At 32.8% G+C, this 13,554-nt stretch overlaps 1 protein-coding gene across 8 annotated transcripts in view; it reads left to right on the top strand.

Annotated features, from left to right (window-relative positions):
* The window catches only part of LOC106665439 (lipase member H), a 64,666-nt gene that overhangs the window by 12,481 nt on the left and 38,631 nt on the right, over positions 1-13,554 (top strand). For 2 of the 8 annotated variants that reach the window (XM_024225673.1, XM_024225667.1), the window contains exon 1: positions 3,256-3,486. The exons of 5 other annotated variants lie outside the window; for them this stretch is intronic. In XM_024225673.1, coding sequence (XP_024081441.1) covers positions 3,426-3,486 — 61 coding nt within the window. In that variant the 5' untranslated portion in view covers positions 3,256-3,425. Of the gene's footprint in view, positions 1-32; positions 58-3,255; positions 3,487-13,554 lie in introns of those variants that run through there. One more of the 8 variants, XM_024225674.1, reaches the window with a different exon arrangement.

The raw sequence follows: 13,554 nt of genomic DNA, 5'->3' as shown, positions 1-13,554 counted from the left end.
AATTAATTCAATTATTAATATTGGTTCAAAAACTCAAATCTCTCTACTGGCAGTCAGGTTAGTGTGCATGTTAGTTTTAAGAAGATAATGATTGAATATTCAATATTCTGACATTTTAACATCCCGGACCCCATAGAGGGATGGTTCGCGTCGGATGGGATGAGGATGGGCATGTTAACTCCTTGACCTATGGATTGTGAACTTTTCCATGTCAATCTAGATGTAACGGTTTTTATCCACATCCCCAAAGGGGTCACAGTATAAAAATAACGTTAAAATGATTAATTTGGTGAAGTCATGAGGAGCGGTCAAGAATGAGGTAGTGTAAAAAACACCTTTTTCATTTTTAGGCTGATGTTTCGACCTTTATTTGGCTCATCTTCAGCGCCTGGGTAAATTACAACACATGTTAATTAGAAAAAATATAATTTAAGATGTAAATATCAATTTTGAACCAAGTATTTCATACTTGCATAAAGTATGGTACTATTCTTGTGGTATCATTAATTTTGTGTGAAAGTGTCATGAAATGTGAATTCTGCTGTTTTTATATGATTGTGACTGGGTGGTTATGATCAAAGAAAATTTCCCCTGATTTACCAATCATATAAAAACAGCAAATAGAAATTTCGTTTCACAACACTTTCACATAAAAACCAATATGACACAACAATAATAGCACTACACTTTATGTGAGTATGAAATACTTGGTTCAAAATATATAATTACATCTTAAATTATATTTTTTCTAATCAACATATGTTTTGTTATTACTCAGGCACTGAAGGTGACTTGAACAAAGGTCGAAATGTCGGCAAACAAATGAAATAGGTGTTTTCTAATTTATCTTATTCTTGACCGCTCCTCATGCCTTCAACAAATCATGAAAGAATAGGTCACTAAGAAACACACGTTGAAATGATTATTGCAGATGTTCCATTCCCCTCTGGCTGTGGGCAGCCACTGTCCGGGTCTGGGGGTCCTGGTGGCTAGGGCGTCCATTGTCCTTTTAAAATTACTGCGATCAGTAGGAGGATAAGGCAAAAAAATGTTAAGTCATCGTTTAATCATTCCTGTTACTTATACAATCCCCACATTAAAATAAACACACGCACAAACAAACAATTAAAATTTATTTCAGTCTCTACTTCTTTGAAACCACGTTTGGTTAAATGAAATGAGTTTTCCTCATGTTATCATTTTCATGGAATTATTAGTTTTTATTGTATTTTATTTATTTTTTGTTCCATTATGTAAACAATTTGTAAAATTTGTCTACTAGTGTTAAACTGTGCAAATATTTACATAGTCCATCATTGCTGTTTTAATGCGTCATGTTGCCTTCAGAGGGTAAATATCAATTTTTTTAACATATACTGTACATGAAATACATAAAATCCATGAGGGTGAAAGGAGATGGCCACAGACACACCGGAGACATGCCATGGAAGAGAAGCAGATAGAGTGGTCTGGTTATGACCATGCTTTTTAAATTCCTTTAGCTGACTTAGGGAGGATGTACGTATTGTGCCACCATCCACATCCTCCATGTCTGGGATCTCATTTAATTTGACAGCCTGGATGAACCTGCTCTACACCCACCCCAGACCCCAAGCAGCCCAACCTGGTGCACCAGAAGCCCCCAACCCCAGCAGTCCCAATTTTAAATTTCTTTATAACACAATAATTATTACATTTTGTCATATAACTTGGTGGATTTAAGAAATTCAAAAACTTTAAGTATATTTTCTTCATTACCTGAAAGAATTTTGAGAAGGGTAAGAGGTAGGGCACGAATGTTTCTGAACCTATGAACATTTAACATGATGTTAATACGGATTTTGTGGTTGTGGTTTGGTTAATACGGAGTTTGTGATCAACTCGTTGCACACTGTACAACTAGGAGGCAATTTCCATGCCATTAAATGACCCCTAGTGATTCTGCAATGCCTGATTCTCACTCTAGTTTAGACTAATTTATTACATACATATAAATTTAGAACAAAAAATTATATTTCGGTACTTCCCTCTCTGCTGTCAAAAAGCAAAGCTTACACTAGACATTTTGAAGATCCTCAAAGATAGAAACAAAATATATCTTTGCAAAAGCAAACAAATAAACAAACAAAACAAACAAAATACAGAATAAATGTGTAGTTTGAAAAAAATTCTTGGCTTTAAAATACCTTAACTACAATTTTTAAATTTGAAATTTTGAATAATGATGCTCTCATTATTAAAAAAAAGTGCCATATTTTTTTTTAATGAAAAATTATAATAATGTGTAGAATTTACATTGTAAAAATATGAGTTGGCCCATGAATTGTGCCTTGTGTTATATTTACTGATGTATCTATTTACAAGATTGTTTTTATGTATAATATACATAAACATGAACATTTAAGAATGATTTGGTATACATTCATTAAATTCTTAAATTCACTGTACAATTTTTCGTATTACATCTATGCAGTTTACATAGAACAATTTTAAGAAGTGATTTTATCGTTACATCCAGAGTCTTAGTGTAGCATTTATTAGTACCTCCTCAGGAAACAATAACATAGGCTATTATGGATTGTGCATTTTTCCCTTGCTTTGCTGAATTTTTTAAATTTCTAAATTGCCATAAATCCAGCTAGAGCTTTGTAATTTTGTACAAATTGTAGGAATTGTTTTTCTTACTTGAATTTTTTACAGTATGAATTATTTTACACATTAATTATGTAAATCAATCGATTTAATCACAAGCAAAGATTTCTTTTATAACAAATATTACGATTTTAGAGGTTTAAAAATGAGCTCAGGTCCAACCTGTGTTAATTTTTATAAAATTATATTGATTTTCTACCAGGCAAATATGTTTTTCTTTCATTAATTTGGTTTATTTGAGTTTAGCAGTTCAAACACCTTACAAAAATGTTATCATTCCTCTTAATAATCCGTAAATAAAGCATGATTCAGCTTGTAAATTTATATGTCGATTTGAATTTAAATACGAAAAATTCGGTATTCATCACCTTTCCCTAATAAATATTTATTTATTAATGTCATTCGCTCTCTGGTAGTCTTCTTAGGTTCCTTTTAAATGCGCCCTGAATAAAGTTAATGTTTTAACAAATAATTGCATATAAAAGTAGTAGAATTGCAAATTCAGCGCTCCCCCGAAAAACAATTTCTTTTTAAGCCCCACCACCTGCGGGATGATACTCTCACCAAGAAACGGGAGGAAGCAGCCCCAGAGCAGAGCAGACAGACAAGAACGGACACTTTCAACGAATGCGCGCGACCAAGAGCCGAAATGACGATCGTCAAAAAGTCGACAAGTGTGTGTGACCGATGTGCGACTGGAGGACAGACCAAACAGTGACCGTACTTTCTTGAGACTCATTTTTGTGTGTCTGAGCCCGTGTTAATTTGCAGCAATGAAGTTGTGGACGCCGGTCAATTTCTTCGTCATCTCCCTTATCGTTCTATTTGTTCATGGTAAGAGTCATCTATAAGCTCATGCGACACACACTAGAGATTAAGCCTTTAAACTTCAGAATAGAAATTAAGCTTTTTTTTAGAATTTACATAAGCTTAAGTTTTCAAATGGAATATTAGAAAAACAATGGCATTTCTGTATTTCAAATAAAATGCTCTGTGTTTAACTGTTTAACGTAACATTTAAATTTTCATCGAGTATGCTAAAAATTCAAAAAGATAAATTAAAACATTCATTTTTCATTTAGCTTTTTTTATTTGATCAATGCATTCTTTAAAATTGCACTACATTGCGCTATTTAATAGATGTTTTCTTAAGTTGATCATACAAACTGATAAAGTATGTTGTTGCAAGAAATAATAGTGTCAACAGCAAGCTCTTAAACTTTTAATATTTTATACTTATGCGACTATGATATAAAGTCCACAATCCCCTTCTTCAAAATAAGCGTATTGATACATCAAACAAGTTCGTTACAAATATACAGAACGAATACTCCGTATGCAATGTAAATAAAAATTATACAAGCTCCGTAAACTGCTAGGTTAAATAACAAACACAAAATAAAGAGAATATAAATTTGTTACAGAAAAAAGTCCTGTTTGCACACTAACTGCTTGACTAATTGAATTTATAATGTGTAATAGGTAAACTGTATGATTATAAAAATATCCTATTTGAAATTCAAAAATTTGTGCCCTACGTGAATTGACAGCATAATTATTAGGCTTACCACAAAAAAATCGCACACTTGTATTTTTTTTTCAAACTATATGTATTTTATCGTTACATTAATTACGACATACTTATTTTAATGTATAACAAATTAAACGAGATCAGATAGTCCTGATTTTAATAAAAAATATTTAATTATGATGGTTTAAAAGACAATTCACCAAAACACCGGAAAATCATTTAATGATTAAAATTTAAATAACAACTTATTACTTGGTTTTACTCTTAATGACGCATATGAGGGCCTTAAGTCTTGTATGCATCGAGTGGATAAGCAATCCGATTTCATGGAATCTCATTCTTCAACAAGTGCAGATTTAAGCTGTTCAACGCTGTTGGAGGCGGCGAACGGTGTCTCTTTATCATGTCCCATAAGTGTTCTATGGGATTCATGTCAGGAGAACATGCTGGCCAATTGATTATGGTAATAACTATATCCTGTTGCTGATTTGCGAATTGTCGCCTTTACTACTTGTTGCCTTTCCAATAGTAAATAACCCAATGCGGGACGTCTACAAACTGGCTATTCTCACGAAGCCTGATGACTGTTTTATGTCACTCTTATATTTCGGACCGTTTGGAGTTGTCTACCTACCAAGGAAACCTTTAAATGACCCTTCCGTCGTGCGATAAAATAAATAAAGCAATCGTCTCTAGCCGTCGTACTTGCCTGTTAACATTCTGTTAACACGCTATATAGTATGCTGTTCTATAACAATATGAGATTAATAGTCTCAGTGCATAATGTTTCAAGCCGACTCAAACAAATTGTTCATTCTCGTTATCTTTTCTCATAATTTTCAAGAGCAGTAAACCTTTGCATGAAACACAATTAAAACAAATATATTTTTCTCATACAGAACGATTAAAGACCATCCAATTGTACATGATCTTAGCAATATTCAAGTTTTCATGTTTCATTGGGAAAATTATATTTTGAACGCATTTAAGACAACATTTATAATTTGCTAATAAGACAATATCAACTAATTATTCTTTTTATTAAGGTCTTAATTGAAACTAATACGGTCAATTGTGACGTTAGTTAATTCTAATGTTTTTTAACGATGAAATTCTAATTACAATAGAAACAAATTGAAGTGAACCTGGCGTTTTAGTTTAATAAAAGATTATGTTATATATTATATTTATTAATAGGAAACGATTAATAAAAATAAATATTAATATGAATTGTTAGACTTTCTCTTCGAAGTACGCTTAATTCTGAGCAAAAGGTTAAAATAAAGATGTGAGAACATTTACAGTTATTTTTCCACGCAAATCGCTCTTTCAATTTATAATAAAGAATTACGATTGTGCCATTAAATAGGGTGAGATTCCTTTTCTTAAACGGATAGAAACGGTTGAACTCATTTTTTGCCCTCAAAATTGTTCCTTTTTCATCCTGTAACTTGGCTGTTTGGAAATATATATTTTTAATTATATTATTGATACATTTAAGAAAAAAAGTATTAATGTCCTGTAACGTTGAAGACATAAAAGCGGCTAAAGTGAAAATAAAGTACTTCGTTTTATGCCTTGTTCGGTCGTGACTTCTAATTCGAAGTCTTGAACTTGAAAGTAGTTGACAGTTAACGCCAGCTCACGTTTCTCTTAACGAGGAAGTATTATGTTGTGTCGGATATTTTGTATGCTAACTACTGTTTTGAAGTTGCCGACGCGTTTACATTTTTATTTTTCCTACACTTTAACAATGGCCAAGACGACGATGCAACATTCAATACAAAATTCCCGTTTATCAAACGTCAGCATCGCAGGGAAATCTTAAAACAGAACTATCTGAATATTTCAAAAGAAGATAAACTGAAGGAAAAATCGTTAATTTTTAATATATTCGAACTGTACAATAGAATCGTCGGTTCACGTATTTAACGTACGTCCCAGTTCCTTTGACGAAACTGGTTCACCAAAGAATGTGGGAACATTTCGAAAGATTAATAAATGTGCCATATCATAATCAACAATCCGTGAATAAACGAAATTTCTACATCGTGAACCTAAACCAAAAACTAAACCACGTCAAAACTAGCCTGCTTCACTTCTATTACAACGAGAATTCAAATCTTCAAGTATGCAATATTATATACACTAAAAACCCTTCAAATATACCATACCATTTCCACTAAAAATAGTAAAATACGTAGCATGAATGTCAGACACTCATCGGTCTCATAATTAACTTTTTTAAACCTAGCTACCTAACTTATTTGTTCTTTTTGATCTAATACATATTCATATTGAAAGGTAGTGGAACAGAAAAATCTCGTCAAACAAAATCAAAACCTATTATTTGATATTATACAAAATAAAAACTTACGTTTCATGATCCGAATTAAAATTGACGATGAGATACATTTAAAAGTTAATTTTCTGTAAACAACAAACAACTACTACAGTAAAAACTACAGTGTTTATTATCGCTCAAAAAATATTTGTAGGTCGAAAAAGACTTTTCAACGTCGACAGAAATGAAAGCCTATTTGTAGGAACTTAAATAATTGGATCGTCGATTCCCTGTGAAACAACTTCACTGTTGCCATTAAGAAGTTAATTAATTTTCCTCTATTCAGTTCATGGTAATTTTGTTAATACTGTTTTTTTTATTTCTTTGTTAATATATACTTCAAGACAAAAAATCCGACACTTGTATTTTGTTGTTTATTTCAAATTATATGTCTTTTCATCGTTATATTAATTACAACATGCTTATTTTAATATAAACCAAATTAAACGAGATCAGAAATTTGTTTTAATAAAAATGATTTAATTAGTCTGAAAGAAAATTCAACAAGACACCTGAAAATCATTAAATCCTAGATTAAAATTTAATTAAGAATTTATTACCTATTTTTGTTCTTAAAAACCGTATTATATCCTATGGCTTCGCGGTGGTCCTTAAGTCCCCTAAGCAGGGAGTAAAGCGTACAGGTTTCGTCGTGTGAAACAAAATCCCAATCATCAACAAGTGCGGTTAGAAGCTGAAGTTGTATCTTTATCATGTCCTATAAGTCTTCTATAGGATTCATGTCAAGAGAACATGCTGGCCAATTCATTGCGGTAATACCTACATCCTGTAAGTAATGGGTGACAACTCGAGCTACATGCGGTCGAGCATTATCATGCATTAACGCCAAGTTGTCCCCAAGAAATAGAGCGAAAGGGACCACAGCTTCCGGAAGAACTTTTTATCGCCTTTCTACTCAATGCCTCTCCAGTAGTAGAAAACCTGATGCGGGGCATCTAGAGACTAGTCTAGTCTAATGAAGCTTTCCGACGACTGTTTTAGAGGATCACCCTTGCATTATCAAGGAAACCGTTAAATGTACGGTAAAAACAATAAAACTAGAGATTCTAACGGGTTATCGTACACCTTCGATCTAGACAATTTGTGTCCCTAATGCTGTGCAATGGACGTCGTTGCCCAAAGGATCTGCTCGGGCGAGATTTTCTTAACTTAAAACCATGTTTTTAAGAAAGAACAAACAATTAATTTTTATTCAAATTTATATATAATCTCTAATAAACTTAAACGAATAAACAATTATTCTTATCCTAAGTAAGTACTAAACAAAAAAAAATTAACCAGGAATAAATAAAATTTTAAGCAATAAAAAGAGCGATAGGATTTAGATGTAAATTTTCATTAAACCCTTGTAATTTATAAGTGTAACAAGGAAAAACGGATGAAAACAACGGGAGAAATCGAGACACTCGTTTTTTGCCAAATAAGCAGACAAAATAGATAAACTTCTTGGACGTGCTATCTCGTATCTGGACGTGCTGCAGAATGTGACCGAGAGAAATCTTCACGGTCTGAACCCTTTCTGATTTGTGAGTCCTGCTGCTTTTAATGAAATATGGCACTTGCCTGTCTGTCATAAAAGAGTGTTTAGACAGTGAAGTAGTTGGCGCGGAAAGAATACAAATTACCTCGTGGCGTCGGACAGCTTCCAGCTTTCAGACCGTGAATTCATTGCTATTTAGTTGCATAGTTTTCATAAACTTTTCTCCTGCTATTCTTCATGAATCTCATGCATTCCGAAAGTCAATTAAATTTAAACAATAATGATGTCAACTTCATAAATGTATACTTTCCCTCCTTAATAAAAGAAATTGGGTCGAATGCAAATTGGCATAAATTGACGGAACGATTGAAAATAAAATATATCTTTAAATGTTAGATTTGTTCGTGAATTTTCAGTCTTAAATCGCTGTTGGTGGATGAACAGAATATCACATAATATACAAACACTGTAGACAGCGAAAAACATAAACAAATTTATTTGACGGAAATACATCTTTATTATGAATTGATTTCTGTTCGTGTGAGAAGTGTTTTAGCAGGCTAAAATAAAACAGTTAAAACAATATGATTATATCATTAAAAATTGTCGTAGTTGCTGGATTGTCTTGTTATAACCTTTAGGGTAGAGTTAACTTAGCCTATCAATTTAAGTTGTGTCATTGCAATTGTTTTTACATTTTTACTTAAAATTTTGGTACATTTATTACAATTATTACCACATTTTTTAACTATAAGATTACAGTTGCTCTGCTCTGTTCAGATTGCTCTGTTAGGTAAGGGGTGATGGACGTGTTATTTGATCGTGGCGTCGGACAGCTTCCAGCTTTCAGACCGTGAATTCATTGCTATTTAGTTGCATAGTTTTCATAAACTTTTCTCCTGCTATTCTTCATGAATCTCATGCATTCCGAAAGTCAATTAAATTTAAACAATAATGATGTCAACTTCATAAATGTATACTTTCCCTCCTTAATAAAAGAAATTGGGTCGAATGCAAATTGGCATAAATTGACGGAACGATTGAAAATAAAATATATCTTTAAATGTTAGATTTGTTCGTGAATTTTCAGTCTTAAATCGCTGTTGGTGGATGAACAGAATATCGCATAACATAAAAACACTGTAGACAACGAAAAACAGAAACAAATTTGTCTGACGAAAATACATCTTTATTATGAATTGATTTCTGTCCTTGTGGGAAGTGTTTTAGCAGCTAAAACAAAACAGTTAAAACAATATGATTGTAACATTAAAAATTGTCGTAGTTGCTGGATTGTCTTGTTATAACCTTCAGGGTAGAGTTAACTTAGCCTATCAATTTAAGTTTTGTCATTGCAATTGTTTTTACATTTTGACTTAAAATTTTGGTACATTTATTACAATTATTACCACATTTTTTAACTATAAGATTACAGTTGCTCTGCTCTGTTCAGATTGCTCTGTGAGGTAAGGGGTGATGGAAGTGTTATTTGATCGTTAGCAACCATTTTGGTCTTCCTATCCATACTGGGTTGATCTGTCAGACGTTTCGGTATTTCCCATTTCTAGTGTTTATTCTGGGTGATTCTTGTAAAGTCAACACATTTTAAGTTTTTTGAAAAGTTAATCATTGCGGTGTGATGAACCTGTAGATTTTTCCGATCTTATCGGTCCTTCCCCGCAATTTTAGTCTTGACTAAAAGGATATCCTGTGGTGAATTAAACCATGCTAATAAAAGACTAGTAACTAATTATAATTCTAAAAGTATATTTTTACGTGTGATCTGTGGGTGCTATTAGAATTTTAATAAGTTTGCGCATTAAGCCAACCTGATAATCAACCTTTTTCCAAATGTAGTGCCTATTTGTTCACGAATTTCGATAGTCCTTTATTCTAACTAAAGATACTAGAAACTCTAAAATTTTGATTTCTTCTGGAGATTCAATTTTTCCTTCCGAACTCGATAACTGCAGAAACCTCCTTTACAGAATGGATCAATAAAAGCCAAAAGGAGAAGTGGATAAACCCTAGGGGCGCTAGACACAGTAAACTTCCAAAGATTGGCAAACTCACTGCTGCAGTTGGGTGGGCCAGACTTGTAGGAGTGATAGGACTATTAACCGGTTACTGACATCTGAGAAAACATCAACATAATATGAGCATATACAATTATGTTCCCATTTGTACATAATGCAAGAGGAAGAAACAGCCACCCACACCATCTTCGAACGCGAAGCAACTGCTCAATGGAGACGTAATCTCTGAAAAAGGAGTGAATAGATTGCACTGAACTAGGAAACTAGGATGACTAGGAAGCATATGATTGCAGTGCCTGGAGAGCACAAACCATCATCATCATAACCTCGATTATTACAACTTGACCTGTAACTAGTTAAAAACAGAAGATTTAATTGTATAAAATAAGAAAATTCTATTTGCATGGACATTTTTAAATTTAATTTTGAAAAACAAAAATAATTAAACAGTACATTCAAGGCATTGAGTTCTGAAGAGAAATGTCAATATCTTCAGATAAAATTGACGAATTTTGAAATTTCTATGATCATCTTTTACAATAGAAAAAACTTCTAAAATGAGAAAAAAATTCATTTTCAAAATTCATCTATTCGTTTTATAGATACTGAAGTTTTCCGTCAGACCTCGATTATTGAATTTAGCGTGTGACAGGTTAAAAAAATGAGAACATTTAATTGTATAAAATATACACAATTTATTTGTATGGATGTTTTAGAAAATCTAATTTTAAACAACAAAAACAGTTCACGATAAATGACAATTATCGAGTTCTGAAGGTAAAGATTGGAATGTCTCCAGAATGAATTAATGAATTGTGGAGTTCCTAGTATCATTTTTTTACAATAGATAGAACTTCTAAAATGTGAGAAAAAATTCATCTTCAAAATTGGTCTATTCATTTTATAGATATTGAAGTTTTCTTGCAGAGCTCGATTATTGAATTTAGCGTGCGACAGGTTTAAAAAAATGAGAACATTTAATTGTATAAAATATGAAAAGTTTATTTGTGTGGATTTTTTATGGAATCTAAGTTAAAACAAAAAAAAGTTACACAATAAATTAAAACTATCGAGTTATACAGGAAAAACAAAAACGATCTCTCCAGAATGAACGGATGAATTTTGGAATTTCTGGGATCATTTTTTACGATTGAAAGGGCTTTAAAAATGTGGGAAAGAATTAGTGTCAAAAATTGAAAGTAATGTATGAAAATATAGTTTTTTTAAATTATATTGTCCAATTTGAAAATTCGGGTTTCTAGTATGTTTTTCGAAAAGTTTGTTCGCTATTTGATTGGTTGTCATTCCGAGCGATGGATGACTTTCCACGACCGAGATGAAAGCTTTTGTAGCGATTATTGGGGTGGCATTATGCGGGAAGTAATCAACAAATACGGTTTTGGTATCCACAAGCGGATAACCATCGCACTTTCATGCCTGGTTAGCTGAGAGGAAATTCAAAAACCCGAGAAAGCGGACACTTTCATACAAAGGGGACTATTTCTCAGGCGGAAGCAGACGCCACGAGCCAAGAAAAACGGCACGTTCATTGCACAATTTCGTTCTGGATCCGACTAACTTTTTGACAGAACTATTATCAAGACCGGTTCAAGGTTTCTTAAAAAGAAAGAGAGGCACACTGCCCTAAAAACAAATGTTGTTTCTCCTTATATAAAATGGAAAATCGCCGGTTTCTTTTACGCTTTAAACACATTTTTCGATTGAAGTAATCCAACAAAATGCATTTTTACCTTACAACATCTTTCATCATGAAAATAAACCTATTTATTTTAACGATTATTACATTTACGAAAAAATCAAAAACAATATTTATATGAAAACAGGAAGCGATAATCAACTTTCCAAAACGTGCCCATTCCTCACATAAAAATGCGAGAACTATTTTACTAAGAACCGGGTAAAGTGTAATTATAAAAGAATGAAATTTGCATTAAATTAATTCAAGGTTGAAGTTTAGAAAGAGGGCACAATTTGAAAAAATTGGACGGAATAACATACCAAAATGCACCTTTGGCTTAAATGTGTAGTGTTTTTGGCTTAAATGTTTATGCGTTTGGTTTCACGTTAGTACTTCAGTCTGTATTCTTTGGTGTTGGACGAGGTGGCCAACGCGAACTAAAAGATCTATTGTGCCCTGAGGGGTCGTAATTTGGCCGAAACACGTACACAACTCTTGTTTAATCACACCCTAACAAGTTTAGTTCTAATCAATACATTTACAATTTTTTACTTTATTACTTTTAATTTCTCTTCTTTTTCCTGCTGCTTCAGAATTGCCTATGTTCATTTTTCCAGATGTCACTTAACCTTCAGAGCCTTGTTAAGAAACCTGTTAAAATTTATTATTTATATTATTGTATCTCAATCCTTCCCATTATCCCTTCTGAAACATCCTTTCAAATTCTGTAAGGATTACTCAGATTAACTGTTTCCTGGTGATGGTTGTATATTCATGACGGCGATTCTTTCTTGAGCTTACCACTCGTTTTGTTAACTGACTTTAAACTAATGATTTTTGCTTACGTGCTGTAGTTAGCTTTCTTAAATTTCTTTTAAGCAGGCTGATTACATTGAGACATGAATTGAGTTTTCAGAAATTTTTATCGTAGACAAGAATAAATAAGCATTTATTTTGTTATTTTGGTTAGTTTTAGGACGAAAACTTATATTGTTCATCGTCCTTTAATTATTTTACCTTTCTCGCCTTTTAATCCTAATAATTTATGTGACCGTTAATTAATGATTATTTATAGATCGTGAGATGCAGTCTGGTGTGATGTAGGTTTAGGAAAACATTTCCTTTATTGTGTCAACGTTTAGATTTTTATTTAGATCATCATCAGGGCTCAAAGTGTGTGTTTTCTGTCACGGTTGTGTGTGGTCTTGAGAGTGTTCACGACACACAACCGTGCCACATCTACACAGAAATCACACACTTTGAGTCCTGAAGATGATCTAAATAAAGATCGAAACGTCGGCTCGATAAAGAAAATGTATTCCTAAACCTATATCACACAGACCGCATCTCACGATCTTTAAATAACTTAATTTTTTTTTTCCAGTCAAGCGTCTGTTGACGATAAAATAACGAAGATAGCAAACACAGATACACATAAAACAGAAACAAGATAGTCTGGTTAGCATTCAATCGATTTCCTCGGTGTAATTGGAGATATGCCCCATTCACGCTAATAAATTACAATCAAACACTAGATTTCGTTCATATTGGGTNTATATATATTTAAATTTGGATAGCATTTGGATAGCGTCCACATGTTTCACCGTTAGCTCGTAGCAGTCATTCCATCGTAAATTATTCTCCTCTGCGCCTTGTCCAATTTTTAACATGGCCACGAAGTGCGCACTCGTTAGGGAAGTCCTGCGTGTAGAAAAGATACATACAGACATAAGAGGGTTCATCGCGGAACATCTGAATTTATAAAGCAGGAAGACGTTGCATGATCACATT

This window comes from Cimex lectularius, unplaced genomic scaffold, assembly GCF_000648675.2.
Source record: "Cimex lectularius strain Harlan isolate CLEC.00 unplaced genomic scaffold, Clec_2.1 scaffold37, whole genome shotgun sequence".
Taxonomy (NCBI): domain Eukaryota; kingdom Metazoa; phylum Arthropoda; class Insecta; order Hemiptera; family Cimicidae; genus Cimex; species Cimex lectularius.
The sequence above is the reverse complement of the archived record's forward strand: the minus strand, read 5'-3'. Positions and strand labels throughout refer to the sequence as shown.